At 41.6% G+C, this 17,545-nt stretch overlaps 1 protein-coding gene across 6 annotated transcripts in view; it reads left to right on the forward strand.

The window, feature by feature from the left end:
• The first annotated feature begins 1,219 nt into the window (after window positions 1-1,219).
• Window positions 1,220-17,545, forward strand: part of VPS13D (vacuolar protein sorting 13 homolog D) — an 86,213-nt gene continuing 69,887 nt past the window's right edge. For all 6 annotated transcript variants that reach the window (XM_027898773.1, XM_027898778.1, XM_027898774.1 and 3 more), the window contains exons 1-21: window positions 1,220-1,385; window positions 2,073-2,150; window positions 2,377-2,567; window positions 2,863-2,943; window positions 3,222-3,338; window positions 3,558-3,662; window positions 3,987-4,157; window positions 4,769-4,869; window positions 5,321-5,489; window positions 6,860-6,952; window positions 7,671-7,881; window positions 8,412-8,597; window positions 8,813-8,943; window positions 9,627-9,699; window positions 10,225-10,395; window positions 10,778-10,908; window positions 11,244-11,376; window positions 11,805-14,027; window positions 14,215-14,366; window positions 15,143-16,177; window positions 16,921-17,011. In XM_027898773.1, coding sequence (XP_027754574.1) covers window positions 1,289-1,385; window positions 2,073-2,150; window positions 2,377-2,567; window positions 2,863-2,943; window positions 3,222-3,338; window positions 3,558-3,662; window positions 3,987-4,157; window positions 4,769-4,869; window positions 5,321-5,489; window positions 6,860-6,952; window positions 7,671-7,881; window positions 8,412-8,597; window positions 8,813-8,943; window positions 9,627-9,699; window positions 10,225-10,395; window positions 10,778-10,908; window positions 11,244-11,376; window positions 11,805-14,027; window positions 14,215-14,366; window positions 15,143-16,177; window positions 16,921-17,011 — 5,740 coding nt within the window. In that variant the 5' untranslated portion in view covers window positions 1,220-1,288. The remainder of the gene's footprint in view (window positions 1,386-2,072; window positions 2,151-2,376; window positions 2,568-2,862; window positions 2,944-3,221; window positions 3,339-3,557; window positions 3,663-3,986; window positions 4,158-4,768; window positions 4,870-5,320; window positions 5,490-6,859; window positions 6,953-7,670; window positions 7,882-8,411; window positions 8,598-8,812; window positions 8,944-9,626; window positions 9,700-10,224; window positions 10,396-10,777; window positions 10,909-11,243; window positions 11,377-11,804; window positions 14,028-14,214; window positions 14,367-15,142; window positions 16,178-16,920; window positions 17,012-17,545) is intronic.

Genomic DNA, 17,545 nt, shown 5'->3' on the forward strand with positions numbered 1-17,545 from the left:
ACAGTCAAAACCAAACTTCCCTGTGCTATTTTTTGTTTCACTTTGCAGGACAACGTGGTTTCACTTTCAACCGTTAGGAAAAGCCTTTCATTGTTTGCTTAGGTCTGGTTATTTTCTTTAACTCTCAGTTAAATATTTTCACTGGCTTTTTAAAAAAGAGATAAAGGCTTTAATGGAGGTGCCTAAAAGCAAGCCAGCTTCCTCGTGGGGGAAACCTTAAATCCTGATGTGAAATTTAAAATGTGACTCTTGAAGTTGTCAGATGTAAATAAATTATGTATTTTGCTTCTCTGCTCTGTAGAACTCCGTGGTTTAGGGAGGTCTGGGGGATTGGGAGAGGGTTTTTTAAAGCACCAAACTGATACATTTACTCCTTTCTAACCTCAAGAAATGGCCTGCACGCTTTTCTCCTTGCTGTGCCAAGCTCCATCCTGCCCTTGCAGGAGCTCACAGCTCTTTTGCAATTCACTGGTTAAAAACTTGGACAGGGGCTTTGGGATCTTAATGCCCTGATTGCCACACAGGTTGAAACAGAAACGTCTGGAGAAGAGTGTGATGGGAAATGTTGACCAGTGGGGCTGCCCTAATGTAGCTTCTCCCCTCCCCGGTGCAAGAATCTCTGCTGTCACTTTGGAAACCTGGTGGAGTAACTGTTGATGAGCTATTTATGGGGCTTGGATCTGGTTACTTCCCACACACAGGCTCTCCCAAAAAGGGGTTTGGGGAGTTGCTTCACAGATGCCGTGTAGGAATTCTACAGAAATACAGTCAGAGGCTCCAGGCTGTTGCTTCAGAGCAGGCTGTGCCAAGCCCAGCATGAAGGAAATACTGGCACCAGAGGCTGAGGAGGCCACTGCAAAACTACTTCAGATCCACGTGGAATTTTAGCCTTCCCTTCTCTGGAAGAGGATTGTGGATTGGCCTTGCTGGTTGTTGCAACAAAATGTGGTGGTTTGGTTAGAAAAAAGGGTGGAAAGATGAACTGAATGTGCAAAGGGGAGGAATCCTGGTGTAATCAGCAGAGCTCTGTGTGAAACTTAAAGAGCTCAGGATAAAGCATTTTAAAGGCAGAAATCAACCTCAGTTGATTTTACTTCTCTTTTACTTCTCTGTAGATAGATCACAGTAAGAATTACAGTGCTATGCCAACTCTGCTGAGGGTGGATATTTCAGACAATAATTTTCTTCTTGTTTTTTTTTTTTTTTTTTCTTTCAGAGTGAGATTCATTATGGAAGAGAAATCCAGAAAATGACAGCAAACCATTAGTTGCCCTCTTCCAGGACAGTCATGTTGGAAGGATTGGTAGCCTGGGTCCTCAACACCTACTTGGGCAAATATGTCAATAACCTGAACACAGACCAGCTGTCAGTGGCACTTCTGAAGGGTGAGGGAGGCCTTGGGGTGTTTTCTGTTGTGTTTTCCTCCTGTGATTTAAAAAAAAACGCCAGTGTTTCTGTAATAACTGGAAGGGGGATTAGAAGTAATGGCTTAATATTGTGTTTAACCTTTAATTTAATTCAGGGTCTGGTGGCTGTGGCAGGAAGTGTCCTGCAGTCTTTGCCTCTTACCTTTTGGTGCTCGTAGTTACTGCCCTGTCATCTGATTTGTGTCGTGTTATGTCCACGAGTTCTGTACTTTGTCCCAGAGTCCTCCAATCAATACTTTCTGGTTCACCCTTCGCTGTGTTATCTGCTGTTTCTAGAGAGAATATTTTGTAACACTTCAAGGCTTTTCTTTTGGCAATATTAAGGAAACAAGTATCTCTTTTGAAAAGGCCGTAGAGGAAAGGCTTCCTCCATGGTTACAGTGAAGTTCAGATGGAAAACCACACAGGAGATTGCTTCTGGATGACCTCATCAGATAGTTTGAGCACATGGCATCAGAAAATTAACAAGTGTGTTAAGTAACCATTGTGATTGTAACACAACCTGGCTGGCTGTTCTCATGAAATCCTATTTCATGTTTAAAAAAAACCCACAATACCAGTCATTTTAGGCTTGCAATGTTCAAGTTGGCTTTCTTTAGCATAATTCTGTTTAGCAGACTTGTCTTTTTTTTCTGCTCTTTGCAGGTGCTGTTGAATTGGAAAACTTGCCACTAAAAAAAGATGCTTTAAAGGAACTGGAATTACCATTTGAAGTAAAGGCAGGTTTGTATTTTGCTTGTGTGTGCAGGGCAGATATTTTCTGAACAGGAAGTGTTGCATGTTTTAGAGGACCTGTGAGTCAGAGCTTGAACAAATGAGGTCCTCTGATTTCAGGTTATTTCTATTTTAGCTTGTTTGTTTCTTGCACCACTTTTTCTTGGAGGATTTCTAAGGGTGATAAAGTGAGTTTCCCCAGGAATCTGACAGCGTCTCTGTTTTGTATGTCCAGGTTTCATTGGCAAAATAACACTGCAGATCCCTTTTTATCGTCCCCACGTGGACCCATGGGTGATATCTGTCTCCAAACTGCACCTCATTGGTGCACCAGAAAAAAAGGGAGAGTTTGATGAGGAACGGGAGAAGTTGCAAGAGAGAGAACACAAGAAAGCCCTTCTGCTGGCCCTTGAGGAAAAATGGAAGGTGAGTCACGCTTGTGTTTCATGGTGTATGGGTTATGTTTAAGTCTGCTAACAAGTGAGAGAACAAATGCCCAGGAAATGAAGGTAGAGTTTGATCTGCACATGCTGACACAGTGCAGTTTGTGCCCCACCACCCCTCACCATCGTGTCATGTGTCCCACATATGTTGGAGACACTGAAATAGTTGGGGTTTTAATTTCTCCCCGTTAACAGTGATTTCAGTGTAACAATGGATGTTTTCTCCTGACCAGCTTTTACAGTGGTTGGTAAATGCTTATCCCTATTTTCTCTTTTAGAAAGAACAGCAGCAGAAAGGGGAATCCTACTGGTACTCAGTTACTGCATCTGTAGTCACCAGGATTGTAGAAAACATTGAAGTAAGTCTGTGAGTCTTGGGTTGGCAGTTTGCCTTTAAAATGGAGAATAATAGTGGGATAGGAAAAGATAAGTGCACTGTGTTTGAAAGTGGCTTGTTGGTTTTTGGAGGGAAGACAGAACCAGAGAGTACAAACAGAGAAATGAGGAACAGGATTTCTGTGAGGTCCAAGTGACTACCAGAAATCGGAGAACTGCAGAGATCAGTATTAATGCAAAGTGCTGCTGTCTGCTGTAATGATACAAATAATATCTCTGGTAATGTTTTTTCCCTGTCTAGTTAAAAATCCAGGATGTGCACTTGAGGTTTGAAGATGGGGTCACAAATCCCTCGCAGCCCTTCGCGTTCGGTGTCTGCATCAAAAACGTCTCGATGCAAAACGCGGTGTTTGAACCCGTAAGTGCAGCTGTGTTTGAGAGCTCCTGGCAGCTCAGGTGGGATCCTGCGTTTTATGGGGGCTAGGCAATGCTTAGTAAACCTCATGGCATTTTAATAATCTTTTGGTTGTTGTAATAGATGGATTCTGAGCATTTCATGTTGTTTGTTGAGTGTGTAGAGCTGAAAACTCTCCACGTGGGGTGTGATCTTGACTTTGTTCCACTTTTTCTCCTCCAGGTGGAGAAGCTCATGCGGAAAAAACAGCTGGATGTTGCTGACTTCAGTGTTTACTGGGATACCAACTGCACCTTGTTGGGTGACCTCCCTCCTGGTCAGCTGCAGGTACACAGGTTTTGTACGTGAAAGAGAAATTGTTGTTAGTCTCCCTTCTATACTGAAGACCCAAATGACTTAAAATTTATTGGATATGAGGATTTCAAGAGCAACAGAAGTTTATGGTTTCGTGCTCTAATGACAGGATCCATGTGCAACCCACAAAGGCTGTGCTGTGAGATACCTTGTTTTGCTTTGGAAGGGAGAAGGTGTTTAAGAGGTTCCAATGGACTGGCATGCAGATAAAGTACATTCTAACATATGAAACCGGGGCATTTTAATGAGTTTTGGACACTCACTTTCCCAGAGAGTAAATTTGCCTGTAACCCACAGGAAGCAATGGATAGAAGTATGGAAAGTCGGGATCACAATTACATCATGGAGCCTGTCTGCACTTCTGCTCTCCTGAAGAGGAACTGCTCCAAGGAGCCTTTGAGATCCCGCCACACTCCACGGCTGGAATGTGACATTCAGCTGGAGACTATTCCCCTGAAGCTTTCACAGGTAAATGCCAGCCATTTACCTCTCAGTAACTGAAACAGGGATTGTAAAACTGTGACTGTTTTGTGTGGTATTTTTGTGTTTGTAACACCTTAAATACCATTATTGCAGCATAAAATGAATACTCTCTGAAAGATTTTATTTGAGAGGCAGCTCAAATGGACATACTGAATGAGTTGTTTCTTTTAAAGCCAAGCTTTCCAAATAATTGAATTATTTTACTGCAGCTGATTATTGAAAAAAAAAAATTAAAGGTTTTGTTTGTTGTAGGGATGCACATGGGGGTTTTTAGCCTGTAGAATGTACAGTAGCAGCTGATGTTATGTTGATAACTGAGATGGAAGGAGATTTGATTCTGTGCATTTGTAAATAAAGAAGCTGTAAATGCAGTGTCACACATGAGCTATTACCTGCTGGGAGAAGATCCGTGACACTGGAGAACAAAATTATGAATTATGATGAACGTTAATGTAAATTCTGAAACCACGTGCAGGCCGTTGATGCAGATAAACTGAGCGTGGGGTTGGGTTTTTGTGTGGGTTTTGTCCCCTCCCCTTTGCTTTGGAAAGCACTCCAGTATTGCCTCATGGATCTGTGTATTATTTCACTAACAGATGCAGTACCAGCAGATCATGGGATTTTTAAAGGAACTGGCAAGAAAGGAACGGCAGCTTAAATTCAGGAAGTGGAGACCAAAGGTCACAGTAACAGGGAAGTAAGTACATCTCCATGTGTGATGTTGTTAGTAGGACATCAAAAGCTGTCCTGGGGAAACTAGAATGAGAAAAAATACAAAAAGGTACATAATAACCAAATATTAGAGATCCAGTTTAATATTTCGTTCCTCTACCTCATAAATCAGTTGTATATATTCAGACTAAATGTATATATTCAGGCACAATTCAAACTAAAATTCTCCTTACCTGAGGCTTTCAGTCCAGTTTATGTAACTCAGCATTCTGACTGTGCCTGATCCACGACAGCTGGACCAAATCCCACTGGAGTGGTGGGACTTTGGGGAGCTCTGTCTTTTCCTGGCCAGGTGCCCACTGCTTTCCACTGAATCCCCTGGACCTTTCACCAGTTTGCCATGCCCTTGGGTTGTTTTTTTTTTATGAAATACTGGTAAGACAGTAATATCATAAAAAATTGCATTGCCATCCCAGCTGCCGGGAATGGTGGATCTTTGCTCTGAACGCGAACCTGTCGGAGATCAGGGAGCAGAGACAACGCTCCACGTGGGAATTCGCTCTGCAGCGGGCCCGGGATGCCGTGTCCTACACTGACCTGTACTACAGCAAGCTGAAGGGAGAGCCACTGTCTGCTGCAGAGCAGGTATTTAGAGCTGTGTTTCTTCTCTGATGTTAATTAATCATCTTACATTCGGGTTGTTTCATCTTCCCAGTTTAACGTCCGGTCTGGTTTAGAGACACCTCGTGTCGTGCTGCAGCCATTTTTGCTGAACAGACTTTCTTCTGGCCACAGCTGAGCTTTCAAAGCTGAAACCTGGGCCTGTGGGAGGTGTGTGTGCTGCGGGGTTCTTGTGTTTTTGTTTTGCTCTGCAAAGAGCTGTCTGTTTTTTGAGCTGTGGCTGGTGTTCACCAAAAATAACATTAACTGTTACAGAATGCTCGTGTCAGCCTGTGACATGCTTTCTTAACTCATGTGCTCCACAGATCCAAAATGTATTGAAGTATCAGAAATATGTGTGCCCAGAGGATTGGGTAGATAATTGTGGTTAGTTGACTGTGTTTGGGGGTCCTTCATTATTAAGTTTGGTTTTCTGCAATTGATTTTAGGATGAAGAATTTAGTGCCCCCAGTAATGAACCTGTGACCTACTTCAGAAAGAAAAAAAAAAATCCAAGAACTATAATTAGCTGCTTTTTATCTTTATATGTATTGGGACTTTTTTGTTGAGTCAGTTGAGGGCACCTTGTACCTCACCTGTCTTAATTACAGGTGCAAATCTGTTCATGCTTTAAATTGCCTGTAGTCCATACTTGTGTTATTTAGAGATGAACTGTAGGAGTAGGTCAGTGTACAGAAAATTTTACAACACCTGGCAAAGCAGGAGACTTTCACTTTCATAGATAAAGCTTGTATTGTGTTCTTTGGAGCTGTGAAATGTAACAAGGGCAGTGGACTAGAAAAATGTCTTTTGATTTCTTGTCCCATGATAGATTCTTTAGGCTTAGGTGAAGTCATCATTTCCACAAACAACTTGTTAACCAGTACAAAGAGAACAACATGTCTGAGTAGCTGGCAGTGAATACTACACTGTCCTAATTTACACAGTTCATTTCCTCCACCTCCTTTACTCCACAGCAGCTTTTTTTGCTCCAGGCTAAGGCATCCTGTTTAATCAAGTTACTTTCCACGGCTTAAATTTTGTGCTGCAAATCTTGCTTCTGATTTCTGATAGGAGGATGTAGTTGGGAATTTTTAGTAGTAAGGAATTTTTACCCTGAAAAGTGTTAAAATAATGTATTTTTCAATGCAAATAAACTGCATTTGTAGTGGAGGAGAATGTCAGGGTTGCAGTTACTCACATGACTTCCACTGATTTTCGTGTGCTGAGGCACTTGGGTATGATCATTAATGCTATGTTAGTTTTTCCTGTGAGTCTCTAACTCTTTGAAATATTTGTGAACAAGATGCTGTGTTCTTTTACTGCAGATGCTTTACCCTTTTTTGTCTTTCCAGGCAGAAATGCATCGCATTGAGGATGAGCAGACTTATGAAGAGCTGAAGATTCTGTATGAGATAGTTCACAATAAATTTCATGACCTGGCTGAGGTGAGGAACATTCTCCATACAGGGTAATACTTGGAATCTTTAGCTAATTATCTGATTATTCTGAGGTATTGTGTGTTCTGTTCTGCTGGAGAGCCTTAGCATGTATTTGCTTTGATTTAGATGTGTGGTATTAATGCTAAAATTGCAAAACTGTTCAGTTCCTGCAGTTTTTACTGTTGTGTCACCATCTTTTGTCTAGTCATATGATGATCTTCCCCAGCAGTATCCTTGCCAGAATTTCTAGGGCAGGTACTCTCCATCTTAAAAACAGAATGTGGAAATGAGGGCCTGTAGTGAGTGTTTTCCCAGAATAAATATGTGGCAGAAATGAGCCCCATGGAAATGGCTTGCTGAGCACACATCATAAAATAGAAACTAATCTCTGTGACAGCTCCATGTCATCTTTCTCAAATACAAATGCTAAAATTTAGAGCTGTGCTTTATGGTATCACATGACTTCTTCCTTGGCTTAGTGTTTGTAGACTAAGATTTAAATCATGACATATGGCTTCATATATGAATATGCAGCACTAAGTGATGATACATTTGTTGTTTCTGTGCTGCTGCTCTTCTGGAGGCTGAGCATTGATTGAGCCACTGCTGGAGTGCTGAGTAAACAGGAGATGGAGTTGTGTTTTTATTGTGATGTTTTTGTTCACTTGTGATAACTCTCACCAGCAGTAATGTGTGTGTGTGTGTGTTCAATATTCAAACACAGAGCGTCAAAGAGCCCTTGCCTGATTCCCTTGGAGGTTCCCCTGGGGCAGAATCCAGCCATGGCAGCAGCACTGGGATGCTGCAGTACCTGCAGTCCTGGTTTCCTGGCTGGGGAGGTTGGTATGGAGACACCCAGCAGACGTACGAAGGGGAACCTTTTGAAGGGCTGCTGCCAGACCCCAAGGAACAGTGGAATCCAGAAGACATCCTGGGTATGGAAATGCAGGGTTTGCTGCTGGTGCAGGTGGACAGAAGCAGCTCTTGGGTTCTGTGCTGTTAAAGGGTTCCCTGTGTCACCTGAAGTCCCCAGGCAGCAGAGCCTGCCTAGAGCTCAACAACCTGTTGAAGTATCTCAGGACCTGCTGAACCTGCTGATCTTATGTGCAATAAATTTGCTTCCACTATTGTTGGTATTTATGGCAAAGTGCTTTGGGGACTTTTTCTGTTCAAGTTAGGGGGTTCATGTGACTGGGTGTAACATTGACAGCCCTGGGTTTTGGGGTCTTTGTAAATTTAGACTTACATTTCCTTATTGAAGCAGAAGAGTTCTATGGAATATTCAGTATTTTTAAGGAAAAAGGTTTATCTGCTCTATTTTTTGCTTCTATTTCTCTTCCCTAGAGCTGGGGAAATCTTTATTTTCAAATTGAGAGAAACCATTTCATTCTTCAGTAGCCTTTCACAATCTTAATTTATTTAATGTGTTCTTTTGGTTTTTTGTTTGTTTGGTTTTTTTTCTCAGGTGCAGATGATTTTTTTGATCCTGCTGCAGATGCTTCAAGCATGAATACCTTTACCAAGAGAGATCATGTTTTTGCTAAATTAAATCTACAGTTGCAGGGTGGCTCTTTCACTCTGTTGCATAAGAAGAAAAAGAAGAGGGTGGTGCCTGCTGAGGAGACTGCTTTTATGCAGCTGGAATTTTCAGGTATTCACCCCATTTCTGTTCTTTCTCAGAAGGGACCAGAGCTGCCTCACAGTCATTGTAATGTATAACAAATTATAAAAATGTTTTTTGGTAGAAATAAACATATATTTAAATACTTTCAAAAGTGTTTGTTGGACAGTGTTTGTTATCTGTGAAATTAAAGTCAAATGCATCCTGTGCACTGAAAGAAACAATTTTATGTCTTTATGTTCCAGGTGTAAAGATCTTGGCAGAATCCCTCCCTCGCAGAAAGTCTTCCCTCCTCAAAGTTCAGCTTGGTGGGCTTTTCCTGAGGGATTTGGCAACAGAAGGGACCATATTTCCTGTTCTCGTTTTCCCAAATCCTGTAGGTGAAAAAAACTCTCCTAAGTTACTCTGTGAGATGCATAAGTGTGTAGGAAACCAGTTATGCTCCAAAACTCAACACACGTCTTTCTTGTCCCAGAAAGAGAACACAAAAATCTTGAGGAAAAATTTCCACTTGTTGAACTTTGTTTTCCCCTCCCTCTCAAAAGATCACTTGCAGAAGTCCTCATCTTTGGCTCTGTGTGATTGTGACTTTACATGTGTCGGGCTGAAGATAATTTGTTGAACAGCATGTGATTTTTGGAACAGTCAGCATTGCTGCTTTAACCAGTGATTGTTCTTTCCCATAAAGCTCTGTGGTCCAAGTGCAGGTTTTATTCCACCTGTGCACTATAACTCTAAAGGCAGAAATGAATTCCAGAGAAGATTTCGGATTTCTCTTCTGAGCAAACAGAATCTGAATGCAGTGCCATGAGAATTTCCCATGTGTTTTGTACTTTGTACTGGCTGCAATTTGCACTTCAGCCTGACTGCAGGAGTGGGTAGTGTTGGCTTCTTAGTCATACTTTCTTCTCCTGTTCCACCGTGGCAGGGGAAAAAAAAAATGTATACAATAATCTCAGACTATACATACATTTCAACAGAAAATACTTTTATATGCTTGTATCAGGTGGCTTGGTTGATTTTATCTAAACAAATCTTTTTCTTTTAAATTCTTATCAGCAAAAAGAGGTTGGCTGCATGTCTTCCTTTGGACTCCAAAGTTTGTCCTCAGAAATGACTAATCAGAACACTGGTAAAGATTTCATTTTCTGTTTGATGAGATAATTCCTACAAGCCAGAGGTTTCCAAACTGAGTGCCTAGAGTTTTGAATTCATGCAGATGCTTTTTGCAAGTGGTACAGATAGAATCATAGAAGCTTTGTTCAGACAGAAGGGTGGATGCAAGTTGGCTGTGAAGAAAGTAAGAAAAGATGTATTTCAAGACAATAGGAGTTGTATTTGCTCTGTGTTTTGGTTTAAAAAAGTTTTTAGGAGTTCAGTAGTAAGGTCCCAGTTATACAAATGTTTATATATATATATATATATATATATATATATATATATAAATAAACATGTTGAATTCTGTTGATTGTAGAAGTTGATCATATTATTGCTTTTCTGTTACTGAAGAATTCTTAGACGCTTCTACTTTCCCAGTAATACCAGTTAAAAATCAGTTATTAAATTCTTTGGGGTTTGTGTTTTTTTCTGCTTTTATCTATATGTCTGTTTTGGGGTTTCTTTACAACTGCTTTTTGTAACTCATCTATTGTTTCAGTTGCAGATCCTGATGCCCCAGTATTTGAAATGCTTTATGAAAGAAACCCAATCCACAGCACTTTTGAGAGGCGCCTGGAAGTCAGTACCAGACCCCTAAACATTATTTACAATCCACAAGCCATTAAGAAAGTAGCTGACTTCTTCTACAAGGGAAGAGTTCATACCTCAGGTTAACCTTTTATGTGTTTTTTTTTTGGGGGGGGTGGGGTTTTGTTGGTGATCTTGTATCTCTTCTTGTCTTTGATTTTAGAAATACAAAGCACAGATCAGAGAATCTCCACTTTAAATTTAAATTAAGCAAAAAAAGACCAGAAAAAGGTTAGGGAAGTGGTTTTTTTGGGGGGACTGTTTGTGTTGTGCTTAGATGCTTCCTTTTCTCTGGTGAGCAGGTACAGACAATGCCTTTCAACTGCTGTGTTTGCCTGGCCTGTATTTTACTGCGAAAATTTAAACCACATCTTTTCTGTTTTCTCCTTCCTTTCTTTTTTTTTTTTTTTTTCTTATTCAGTAACACAAAGTTATCCCCAGTGAGTTTTCCATCTCTTGTGCAGGTTTTGGTTACCAATCTGAGTTGGAGGCAAGAGTGGCTGAAGCTGCCAGGAGACAGTACAACAAGCTGAAAATGCAGACCAAAGCCGAAATCAGGCAAACCATTGACCGGTTACTGGTTGGAGACTTCATTGTAAGTTTGTGGCCCCAAAATGTTTATGGAGCTTTTTTAGCCTTTTGTTTTAGGACTTGAAGCTCTTAAGAGTGGGGCTGCTTGTTGTTGTTTGTTGGTGTGGCCTTTGTAAGCAAGTTGGAGGGGGGTTTACAGGTGGTGGTGTCAGGAAATCCATATTTGTGGTTACAGGGGATGTTTCACCTACTGAAAATGTCTCTTTATTGACTGTAATTGGAGTCTGTGGTTTAACAAGGTGCCAGACTTGAGGGTGGCTGGAGTTTGTGAAAGTCAACCCATGGCTTTTTTGGGTTTGTTTTCTTCTGACCTATTAAATCTTCCTTCTTAACTTCCAGGAAAACAGCAAAAGCTGGACCGTGTGCCTTGATATCTCTGCCCCTCAGGTGATCTTTCCTGATGATTTCAAATTTGTGGATCCAGTGTTGGTTGTTGTTGATCTGGGAAGAATATTGCTCACCAATTCTCAAGGTATGATCTAGAATTACTGGAGCTTTCCTGTTCTTTCCACCTTCTTTCAGAAACCCAGAGCTTAAAAATAGAAGGGTAAAAAAGGGCAGGGAAGTTTTTTTTGGGGGCGGTTTCTTGCTTTCTAAAGAAGTAGAAAGAATCCTTTTCTTATGATAATAAAATGAAAGTCAATATTAGTCAATAAAGTCAACCACACACACAGATATATATATTTTATATATATATATATATATATATATATATACCTAATAGAATCTGATAATATATAATGTGTAAGAAGGCAAGGACAGTGCCAGGTATGCTTTGTGTTTAAAAAAATACAGCTTAAGTCTGGATGACCAGATAATGATGGGAAACTTTTGGAATCGAATACTTTTTGGAATACTTTTGTTTATTTGTTTGTTTACTATTATTTTCTTAATCCACAGAAGAATCTAAAAGAACTGCAGATAATTTTTCCTCCGAAGCCAATGAACTGAGTGATGAGGAATATAAAACACCTCTTGCAACTCCTCCCAATACCCCTCCACCGGAATCCAACACCAGTAGTGGCATCAAAATGTCAGAATTTCCTGGAGTAGAAATAAGTGAAGAGCAGCTACAGGCACACTTAATGAGTAAAAAAATGTATGAGAGATACACACTCTCATTCATGGACCTTCAGATCATGGTGGGCCGAGTGAAAGACAACTGGAAGCACGTTCAGGACAGTGACGTGGGTCCCACCCACGTGGTGGAAAAATTCAACGTCCACCTGCAGCTGGAGCGCAGACTGATCTACACCTCTGACCCCAAATACCCAGGGGCTGTCCTGTCTGGCAACCTGCCAGACTTGAAGATTCACATCAATGAAGACAAAATCCTGGCTCTGAAGAACTGTCTCACACAGCTGAGCACATCTGAGAGCAAGTCTGCAGATGCCCTGCACCTGGGGAGGGACAAGATCTTCGCAGAGGTGGACCAGTTCGGCAGTTTGCACGACTCGGTGATGAATCTCACCCAGAGTGTTGTCATGCTGGAGCAGCACACCAGGGAGGTTCTGGTGGAGTCTCAGCTGCTTTTGGCTGAGTTCAAGGTGAACTGCATGCAGCTGGGCGTGGAGAGCAACGGCAGGTACATCTCTGTGCTCAAGGTTTTTGGCACCAACGCCCATTTCGTGAAGAGGCCGTACGATGCGGAGGTGTCCCTGACCGTCCACGGCCTCTTGCTGGTTGATACTATGCAAACATATGGAACAGATTTTGATCTCCTGATGGCTTCTCATAAGAATCTGAGCTTTGATGTCCCGACAGGAAGCCTTCGAGACAGCAGGGCTCAGTCCCCGGTCTCTGGCCCGCACGAAGCACGTCCCATCGACGTCGCTGCTTTGGCAGAGAGATGCACCACGGCCTCGAACACTTCACCTGGGAACAACGGGAAGGATCAGGAGTCCCTGATAAAATTAGAGTATCAGTTTGTGAGTGCAGAGTGCCCATCCATGAATTTGGATAGCAGCCTGCAGGTGATCTCTCTACAGGTCAACAACCTGGATATCATCCTTAACCCAGAGACTATCGTTGAACTGATTGGGTTTCTCCAGAAATCTTTCCCAAAGGACAAAGAAGATTCCAGTCCCCAGCCTTTAATCACTGACTTGGAAAGAGACTGGAGGGAACAGGAAACATTCCAGTCTACTTATGCCCAGAACACAGAGGTAGCAGTTGATATCCACTGGTTGAATATCCTGCTCCTCAGGACAGTTGGCATGACAAACGGGGAAAAATATGGCAGGAAAATCGCCACGGCCAGCATTGGTGGCACCAAAGTCAACGTCTCCATGTGCAGTAAACTGGATGTGAATGGCTCTCTTGGATGCCTTCACCTCATGGATCTGACCCAGGACAATGTGAAGAACCAGTATGTGGTGAGCATAGGGAGCACGGTGAGGTATGAGAATCTCATGGGGGATGCAGATTACTTTGAGTCTTTATTCTTCAGGCTTGATGATGGGAACAGCCTTCCGGATGCTTTAAGTTTCACTTTCACAGAGAAGTCAAAAGAGGAGTGTTCTCTCAACCTCAAAATGGCCTCCTTACACTACAACCACTCAGCCAAGTTTCTGAAGGAGCTGACTTTGTCCATGGACGAGCTGGAGGAGAATTTCCGCAGCATGTTGAAAAGTGCAGCTTCCAAAGTCACCACAGTCCTGGCGACTAAAACTGCTGAGTACAGTGAGATGGTTTCTTTGTTTGACACCACCCCGCGATCGAGAGATTTTGCCAGCACAGAAGATACTGAAGGGGATGCATTTGGATCACAGCCCCTCCAAACTGATACTATCAAGCTCATTTTAAATGTAAACATTGAATCCCCAATTGTCTCCATCCCTCGAAAGCCTGGCAGCTCTGAACTGCTTGTAGGTCACCTGGGACAGATATCCATTCAGAATTTTGTACCGGGAGAAGATGAATCTACCAGTGACAGGCTGCAAGTTGAAATCAAAGATATTAAAATGTATTCTTTAAACAGCAGTCAGTTTACCAGCAAGAAGGAGCCTGCAAGTGAGACACCTCATGGGCCACGTTCCTCCTCAGGTCCTGCCAGCGTGAACAGCCAGGAGGAATCCCATTTTACTCGTCATGACTTCTTCGAATCATTACATAAAGGCCAGGGTATGTTAATCACAGGGGTCTTAATGACTTTCATATGAGTAGTAGATGGTGCTAAAAATGTGTGTTGTCCATAGGTCTGGCTGTATATTCTGAGCAAGTTCAAGAGCTGCTACGTCATCTCTTCTGTACAGTCTCTATAGGATAATCGCTTTTTCTAATGTTGTTTTAATTTCACTTTCTCTTAAAGCCTTCCACATTCTGAATAACACCACCATCCAGTTTAAATTGGAAAAGATCCCACTAGAGAGAGATTTGGAGTTAACTTTTCCTCTGAGTAATGAAGACTTCGGAGTATCGAGCGTTATGAGGATTGAAGGGAAATTTGTGAACCCTCTTCAGGTACAGAAATGTAGTAATTTCTACTGTCAATATAAAAGTATTTCCCTTCATAGAAAATAAGTATTTTTCAGGCCAGGATCTTCAGGTTTAACATACTGGTAGTTTAGAAATCATATCCTTATACACATGGTTTGAAGAGACAGTCTGAAGTCATAATAACAGTGATGAACATTTTACTTTATTTGGGGGCATTTTAGACATCTTTATGAATTATCTAACTTAAACTTACCTTGAACACAGAAGGAAAAGTAATTGTGTCACTGTCCAAATAAATGTATTTGCAGTTCTAGTAGAAACTAAGAATTAAAATGCTATTATCTTGAAAAAAAATCCGTGCAGGAGCAGAGGTTTTAAATAGAGGAAACTGAAACTTCTAAAGCTAAGAAGACAAGCAATGATGGCTAAGTAGAATGTTTGTTCCATATATTACTGTATAATCTCAGCATGGCAAATGAAGGATAGTTTGGATGGTGAATTATCTCTAACTAACTCTGTGTGGATGGGTTTTGCCCAGGAATACAGGGGATCCTATTGTGGAATCCTCTCCTGTATGTTTTCAGATGGTGTCATCTTGCAGACCTAATACAGAAGAATTGTTTTGCTTCAGCTTTGCACTGTAGCTTGTTCAGGATTATGTTTTACTTGTGGATGAGCTGAAAATTAGTGTGGTGTGAAACTGCACAGTCTTCCCACTTGTGAGTGTTAAAATGTATGTACTGAATTTATTAATATGGAGAGCTCTAATGTGATGATTGTTTGTTTTCTCTTTGCTGCAGGTGGTGTTGGCAAAACACGTGTATGAACAAGTCCTTCAGACTCTGGATAATTTAATTTACAGCGAAGACTTGAACAAATTTTCGACCACTTCTGTGTCTCCAACTGGTCTTAGTTCTCCTTCAGCATCACTTCTTAGTGCGGGCCCAGAATTCTCGAGTGAGCGGAAGGAAAATGGCTTATTCAGTCACTCCGGGTTTAATTCCGCTCCGAACAAGTCCTTGGCCATCAGGGAAACAAAATCTTTTACTCAGATTCAAGCAAACTTTCACATCTCCGAGCTCCAGGTTCAGCTCAGTGGTGATCTCACCCTTGGGGCACAGGGTCTTGTCAGCCTTAAGTTTCAGGATTTCGACGTTGAGTTTGCCAAAGATCACCCTCAGACCTTGTCCATCCAGATTGCCTTGCGCTCCCTGCTGATGGAGGATCTCCTGGAGAAGAAAGCAGACTCCAAGTACAAGAACCTCATGGTGTCCCGGGGAGCACCCAAACCCTCCAGTTTAGCACACAAGGAGTACCTTTCCCAGTCCTGCCCCTCAGTATCCAATGCAGAATATCCAGACATGCCCCGTTCCCTCCCGTCCCACATGGAAGAAGCACCAAATGTCTTTCAGCTTTACCAAAGACCAGTTTGTGCCTCCCGGAAGAAGCCAAAAGAAGTCGCTGATTCTGAGTATCCTCTGACTCCACCTCCTTCTCCAACAGCAGACAGATCCAAGTTGCCCTGTGGAAAAAGTAACTTTGATGATTCCTTAGTTCATATCAATATATTTCTAGTGGATAGGAAACACCCCGAATTTTCCTCTCGCTATCACAAAATTAACCGTAGCGTAGACGTTGATTTTAACTGTCTAGATGTCTTAATAACTTTGCAAACGTGGGTAGTGATACTGGATTTCTTTGGCATTGGATCCACTGCTGATAACCATGCTATGAAGCCGCAGCCCGAAGATACTCAGCAGACAATCAAATCAGAAATAAATTCCTTGTCAGCTTCTCAAGCCCAAGAGCCTGTAAACACTAAACTGGATCTGAAGGTATACCTGAGATGCAAAACAGTCATTGGATTGTCTGTCATAAAACCTCTGATTTATAGAAACTTAAGGTGATATTTACATCAAGTGTTTTATTTCCTAGTGGGGAATGTGCATAAATTCAGAAACAGGTTCAAGGTGTGTGTAGATGTCGCTTAAAAAAAATGGGGATTATAGAAAAGCAAAACATTTGCAGAATGATTGACTCCCTTGCTCTGTGACCATCCTGTCCTGAATGTTAAAGTTGCTTCAGTATTAAAGACCTGACGTGCTGAAGTCGGTTCTGTGCTGTTCTAGGTACTGTGGAGTTATTTATAGCAAAAAAGTATATATTTTATATATATGTGTATCTCCATAGATGTCTATACATTTAGATGTATAAACACTTTTTTTAAAATAAAAAGACCATGATGTACGTACATATATAAATATATATATATATATAGTCTTTGTCCAAAGGTCCTGCATTCTAACTTAGATGGTACAAGTCTTCAAAGATAGAAGGATGCAGATGACAGTGCTGGGATTTGTTGCTGGCCTGGTCACTCTGAATTGCTTGGGAGACCTGTTAATGTGCAAACAAGGGAGTAAAAACATTGCTTTCCTGCAGTGTCTCCCAATCAGATAATTGTGGTTTACCATTCGTGTGTTACAGTGCAATTGTCTCGAAAAACAAACTAAACAAGATGTTCCAGCTCTCAAGCCATGTTGTTTAATACCCATCTGTTCCTTGTTTGTTTGGCCAGGTCCATTCCTTGTCCTTAGTCCTGAATAAGACAACCAGTGAACTGGCTAAAGCCAGCGTGGCAAAGCTTGCAGCTCACTTGGAAGTGATTGGTGAGTGGATGGAAGGGCTGGGGTTGTTTGCAGCTTGAAACACAAGGAGGTTTTGCACCGGGGTTGTGATTTGAAATGTTTTAATTTTGGTGCTCACTGGGTATTTGTGTGTTTTTCCTGGACAAGATGCACATTCCCTTCCCACTGTTCCTTCCTCTGCTTTTTCAGGCTTGATTTGAGATCCTGGCAGCCCTCCCAGTTGTCAAAGCCTTGATCATTTTAGCTGAGAGTGGCTGGGATTTTAACACTTCACTTCCACAGAGCAGAACAAGTGTTTATTACTGTTTGAGAGGGGGAAAAAAGCAGTTGTATCTCAGTTTTCCCAAATGAAAGTGATGTAATCCCATGATATATATAAAGCATCGAGTTATGTCTGGGTTAATCTCATCTTTGGAGCAGAAAGATGTGATTCTCTTTGAACATGAGGTTTAACGTTTAATTGAATGTGATTGATTTAATGACTCGTAACGAGGTTATCCCACTAATAGAAACTTCTGAGGTTTAGTAACTTATCTGTGTTGGAGAATCCTGATT

This window comes from Empidonax traillii, unplaced genomic scaffold, assembly GCF_003031625.1.
Source record: "Empidonax traillii isolate 1590-97213 ecotype Southwest subspecies unplaced genomic scaffold, ASM303162v1 scaffold623:size392626, whole genome shotgun sequence".
In the NCBI taxonomy this organism is placed as follows: Eukaryota; Metazoa; Chordata; class Aves; order Passeriformes; family Tyrannidae; genus Empidonax; species Empidonax traillii.